The 5,945-nt window shown below is 46.5% G+C and overlaps 1 protein-coding gene across 1 annotated transcript; it reads left to right on the top strand.

Annotated features, from left to right (window-relative positions):
- The first annotated feature begins 219 nt into the window (after positions 1–219).
- On the top strand, positions 220–4,146 carry RPL35A (ribosomal protein L35a). The gene is made up of 5 exons (XM_082487126.1): positions 220–265; positions 654–696; positions 1,857–2,009; positions 3,081–3,225; positions 4,088–4,146. Exons 2-5 carry the CDS (start codon positions 686–688, stop codon positions 4,109–4,111), a joined length of 333 nt encoding a protein of 110 aa, XP_082343252.1. The 5' UTR covers positions 220–265; positions 654–685; the 3' UTR covers positions 4,112–4,146.
- Positions 4,147–5,945: the final 1,799 nt, after the last annotated feature.

Genomic DNA, 5,945 nt, shown 5'->3' with positions numbered 1-5,945 from the left:
GGTGACCACCACGCTCCGGGGGCCTCGCGAGGCTGCCCAGGCGGGTGCCTGCACGGCGGGGCCGCCCCGCCACGGATCAACCACCGGGGGGGGAAAGGGGACGTGGAGGACGACGATGGGGGACGATGTACCCATCCCGCCGGGGCCGCTTCGGTTTTGCCCGTTCAGGCGGTGCTCGCCCGCGGGGGGTCCTTCCCGGCCCATATCCCAGAAGGCAGCGCGGCGGCTCGCTCTTTCGCCGCCATCTTGGTTCGCCGCCGTGGGGGTGAGAAGGGGAGCGGCGGCGCGGGGTGAAGGGAGGAGGGGGAGCTGCCCCCGCCATGGGGCCGTCGGCGGGCGCGGAGCTCCCGGGGCGTTGCGGCTGCCGCTGTGCGGAGCGGGTAGAGGGCGGGATGGTGCCGATGTGTGGCGGATGGTCCCGGCCGCAGGTTAAGGCCCGCAGCTGAACGGGAGAGCTGAGGCGCCTGCAGCGTCCCATGCTGTGAGAACGCGGAGGGGTCCCCTTCCCTCCCCCGTGAGGCGCAGCCCGTCCTGGGGAGGCTGGCGGCCTTCGTGCCCTCGTCGCCTTGCTCTGGGTGGCCCCCGGCCCGGGCCTGCGGCAGGTCCCGCTCGCTGGGCTGGTCGGAGGCTCACGGCTTGTGTGTCGTTTCTAGGCCTGCTGGGACCAGGGCTTCAGGAGGACACCATGACCGGGAGGTGAGTGACCTGCCCTGAGATGGCTCTCGGCTCGCTGTTAGAGTGTACTTCTGACAAGTCCTCTTGCAAACTGAGCACTTTTGAGAGTGTTTTGTTAAAGCGGGCAATGATCCGTTTTCCTGTGGCTGCTGTGATTTTCCAGGACAGCTCTATTACCCAGTATCTTACTAGGCCCTGTAAGCCCCCGCAGTTGTGTCTTCCTATTCTGAAGCCGCTGCCTTAAGTTGGCTGTAGCTATTCATGTGGTGCGTCACACTTTCCCCAGCCTGTCAGTAGATGCGGGATACTAATGGTGTTTTTGCTAGCAGAGTGTTTGTGAACCTTCAGTGTACAGTAGAGGTTTTCCATATTGTTTCTTTGAGCAATGCCTACTATGCCATTGAGTTTTCTTAGGGATATAGGGGTCGAGGTTGTAAGTAGTGGAGGGATTGAATCTGAATCACAGCTTTTTGTCTTAATATTTATCTGCAGAGTTCATCTTCTGTTGTGTATGTGTGGAAGGTAGAACAGGGTAGCTTAGTTTAAAACTGCTGTAATACGGGACGCTTGCTGCATGCAGTTGAGACAGTCCTGATGTGCACATGATGTTTGGAATGAGCCTTACAATTGCTTTACCTGGGTAGTACAGACAGGTCCTTGTGAAGAATTGTTGAGAAGTTTGTGTGATGTCACTTGTCTGGTGTACATGGGGCTTTCTCTCTGACAGTCCCCATAGACTGGAGTTAATTCCTTTGAGGCTACAGTTTAACAGCAGTTAATATCTTCTGTGGTAGTTACTGCAACACAGGAGACTCAGTTTATGTCGTGTGTAGGAAAAAAAAGTAATGTTTACTCATTACAGTGTTCGTAGACATTTGAAAACATAACACCTACTAATGTTGAAGCACTTTGGGTTTAGTACAAAGCCTGTAGTGCCAGAATTTTATTACAAGCAGAAATATATAAAGTTCTCATAAACACTTCGTGTCCCAGTTACTTAGCTCTCCTCTGCTGGCTTAATGTAAGGATTTGCAGTAATTTGTAAAAGAAAAAGCAGTGGTGTGTTTGCTCAGCTAAATTTCTACTGGTGTGGAAATACTTTCTGCTGAAACAGCACGATTTTTTTTTTACATTTCACTTTGGAGTGAATTATAATTTGTAAATGTTTTCAATGCCTTTAGGCTGTGGTGCAAGGCCATTTTTGCTGGCTACAAACGTGGCCTCCGAAACCAGCGGGAGCACACTGCCCTTCTGAAAATTGAAGGTGTTTATGCACGTCAGGAGACAGACTTCTACTTGGGCAAGAGGTGTGCCTATGTATACAAAGCTAAAAAGTAAGTCACTTGTTATTGTTATGCTAAATTAGCCAATTCCTCTATCAGCTTTTGCAAATGCCAAGATGTGAGCACTCTGTTTACAGAGCTGTTATTAGAGCAAAAAGAAATTGGGCTCAATTTATCAATAGGACGTCCATGGAGTACTGTGTAGACCAGTTTCCTGGGTTGGTTTTGTTTTCAAAGTCCATGGTTAGTTTTGCTTTAATTAGCCTATGTGTCCTTAATTCAGATCATGAAATAATGTGAAATAATCATGTTATAAATGATATGTTAGAGAGTAAATAAGATAAGAACCAAATTTTGCCTGAGAGTGGCAAAAAACGAAGGCGGCTTGATAGAGTAAACTGAGATGAGGTGAATTTGTGTCAAGTACTATGAGCTGTTGAGTTACTAAACAGCAGAATTATTTTGTGAACCCTGGAGGAATTTGTGTCCTGGCTTTTGCGTGCCTGTGTCAGAGCACTGTCACTTCTGCTGTGCTGGCATTGACAGAGGCATTAAGAACAGTTACTTATTACCTTCCGCTTAATTTTTTTCTTTGAGTGTAGTTGTTAGAGTTCAGAATTGCCTCAAAAAAATCGATCAGACCATTAACTTGACCATCATAATTTCCAAGATGGCTTTTTTCCTAAAGCAGTTTTTTGCAGTCTGTCTAATGGCTTGGGCCTCTCCTGCCTTTGGTGTGCCTGGAGAAATCTTACAGACAAGATACTGCATTTTCTTTGGAGTTGAAATTGATGACTTTTTGATTTGATCGTATTAGCATCAGTGTTTTCCAAATTTTTAAGCTTAGTAACTTGTTAGTAGTTCTCCAGTGGAGCTTCTGATAAATTAGAAGCTGTGATACTTACCCATTTGGAAGGTACAGGGAAAATCCCATGCCTAGCAAATTTCACAGGTAAATAAAAGTGGAAGGTGGTCCAATTGAAGATGGCTGTGGACTGAAGTTAAATGCCTTATTTATTCCTTCCTGTGGAATAAAAGAGGCTGTGTTGTCTGCCCCATCACTGGTCAGCCCTGTACGGAGCTGTGACGGATGTGCTCAGCAGTTCTTCTCTCTTTCCTCAGCAACACTGTAACCCCCGGTGGCAAGCCCAACAGGACACGAGTGATCTGGGGGAAGGTAACCCGCGCCCATGGGAACAGTGGCATGGTTCGTGCCAAATTCCGTTCCAACCTTCCTGCCAAGGCCATTGGACACAGAATCCGGGTGGTAAGTGGATTTATTTTAGCAACAAGATATTTATCAGCAGGTTTTGGGGTGCTTTTTAATCCCACATAGTAAGAATGAAAAACTTGAACTATGGTTTTGTTCTGTTGCTGTTGTGTATTCAACATGGCTCTTTGATAAGTGCTCCTTTTGGAGCTATGGGAGGCTTATTGCTGGCTGCTTGTCTCGTCAAGGGTCTTTTGTGCTTGCTCAGGTTGTCTGGAAAGGGTCTTTGAGTTCTGGGGCTCTTACTCAGCTCCCTTCTAAAGCTATCCTGACTTCCTTGAATCTTGTACGTGTGTTTTTGCACCCTTCTACTCCAGTTTCCACCATTGATAGATTTTCATCCTACCTCCCAAGTGTTTTAACTGACAGGTTTGCCTTTCTGACAGATCCACTAGTACCTGCTCCACAGTCAATGTTTTAGCCACAAGACTACAGGGAGACTGTCCCTTTAGGTCCCTCACCCAGAGTGTTGATGCAGTATCTTTCTTGTGATGTTACCAAATGGAGTATCAGAGGGGTGCAGTCCTTCCTTTCTGTCTTTTCTCCCGTACCTTAGAAAAAGCACCGCAGGAGCAGCACAGTAAAATCCTGAAACTATACCCATGAGGACTCTTCTATCAGTGAGCAGCAGGGCTGACTGCTGCGGGAGCCTGTACACCAGCACAGTGCTACTTCAAGTCACTGAACTAGTCGTTAACGCTTTTCCATTCTTGCACCTTTTCTGTGTAAATGTGGAGTCACTTTTATGGTAGTTGAAGAAATTGATGATCTGGATTGTAACTGCAAAACTTGTTTTTAAAGTAGTACAGTTCAATAACAAGATTTCTAACATGATTCTATCTATTTTTGTCTTTTACAGATGCTGTATCCATCTAGGATCTAAATTTTTATTGGAAATAAAATGGAGAATCTGTTTAATTTTTGTACACTTCTGATTTTTATCCCCTCAGACTATTTTGAGGGACTTTTTCAGTAGCTTGTCAGAGTTCACAGCACAGGGCTGGAGTAGTTGACTCCAAGGTAGACGAAATGGAGATTCGACCCATGCTTGGCCAGGCATTTATAGAGCAGACCACGTTCTAAAGACAAATAACTGGCAGCCTTTACTGCAGACCTGTCTGTGCCTTCCATCGTGGAATCTGACTGGTTTGCAGGGCTAAACAATAAATGTTTACAACTGTGCACACAAGCTTTATATAGAACATGAGAAATAGTTCTTGCCTACCTACTAGAGGGAAACTTTGTATTCCTGTTTCTCTTGTACTTGGCAAAGACTTCTGTTGAGACGAAACTGTGTAATGGGACACTAAATCCTCACAGGTGTAAGTCCTAGCTTGCATCTAAAAATGGTGGTCCTAGAAGAATGACAAAGAATGAGACCATATGTACCTGGGTAGCATGCATGTCTGTAGCATCTGCTCTGTGAAACTTATTTAGGCACGTTTTCATCACACAACTCTAGTGTTTGAGCGCTAATACTTGCTGGTTTCCTGTCCAGCCTTATCACAGTGTGTATTGTGGGGTGGGGAGGATCTTTACATCAGGCTAGTGTATCACTTTTGGGTGTTCTTTATGGTATGTTGAACAGTAAGGTGGTAAAATATGAATTTAAGGATTCTTAAAAGTGCAAGTCTCAGAATTTCTTAGTACATCCCTCAAAAATATTGGGTACCTTTAAGGGAGGTTTTAGGCAGCTGCAGGTTGACATGGTTACTGCTGATGTCACAGTCCCAAAATGACCTCTCAGTACCCTGGGTGGGTGATAACACTGATTCTGTGTCGTCCCATCATTTGGAAAGCATCCCTAGGCGGTGAGGTGGGTGAGTTGCATCCCTAACCTTCCCTTGGTCCTGCTCCAGCGCAGGTCCTTCCCTGTGAGCGAGAGCCTCAGTCTCCCTGCGTGCAGCAGGAATGTCACTGAGCTGGGGGCTTCCCTTGTCTCCTGCAGCGGGCTGGTATTTTGAGACTAACCCTTCTGAACGAGGTGGAAGTAGTCATGTATTCAGAGTATGGTATTGAGCAAATCAAGACTCTCTTGAATGGCAATTCAAACAAAATTGAATTTCAGTGGAAAGCTGCATTTTTTTTCAATGTGTGGAGAGAAACTGCAGCTTATGGGATGCTGGGTCAGGTCAAGCCGGGCTTTAGTCTTCTGCAAATACCGACAGGTTGTACCCATTGGATTCAAAGAAGGATGGGGGGGTGGAATACAAATTGAATTTCCAGTTCTAGGCGTTACCAGAGGAAGGAGGAAGAAACGTAGTGTGCAAATTGGACTGTTACAGCAGGTTAGTGGGACACTGGTCCCTATCACCTAGCTGGATTCTGCTGATGAGAAGGTAATAAGCACTCTTGTGTTTGAAGTAAGATGCCCAAAAATATGTAATGATCCCTTTTCTCTCCCCTTTCATGTTTTTCTATGGTACCAGACTGGTGAGGTACAAAGCCTGTTCTTGGGAGGTCCAACATCAAATAGCTTATGGCTGCAATTTTTGAATCTGTGTCAAAACTCTGCTACTTCCTTTCCCATTCACTGGTGTGTTTGCTTGTACCTGGTAGCTGCCGAGAGCAGCAGGCACAGCCTGTTTCAAAGCCTTTGTGTGCCTTTGCTACAGCAACCCCCTTCCACTCCTTTCCCCAGCAGCACAGTAAACTGGTGTCTGGGAGGAAGCTATGGCATCAGAGAAGCCTTCTGTCTGCTGTTTTGTGGACCAAAC

This window comes from Vanellus vanellus, assembly GCF_965231255.1.
Source record: "Vanellus vanellus genome assembly, chromosome: 8".
NCBI classification, from domain to species: Eukaryota; Metazoa; Chordata; class Aves; order Charadriiformes; family Charadriidae; genus Vanellus; species Vanellus vanellus.
The sequence above is the reverse complement of the archived record's forward strand: the minus strand, read 5'-3'. Positions and strand labels throughout refer to the sequence as shown.

Coding starts and splice junctions, on each gene's coding strand:
- RPL35A (XM_082487126.1), top strand. Junction 2,010..3,080: donor TATGTATACAAAGCTAAAAA/GTAAGTCACTTG, acceptor CTCTTTCCTCAG/CAACACTGTAACCCCCGGTG. Junction 3,226..4,087: donor TTGGACACAGAATCCGGGTG/GTAAGTGGATTT, acceptor TGTCTTTTACAG/ATGCTGTATCCATCTAGGAT.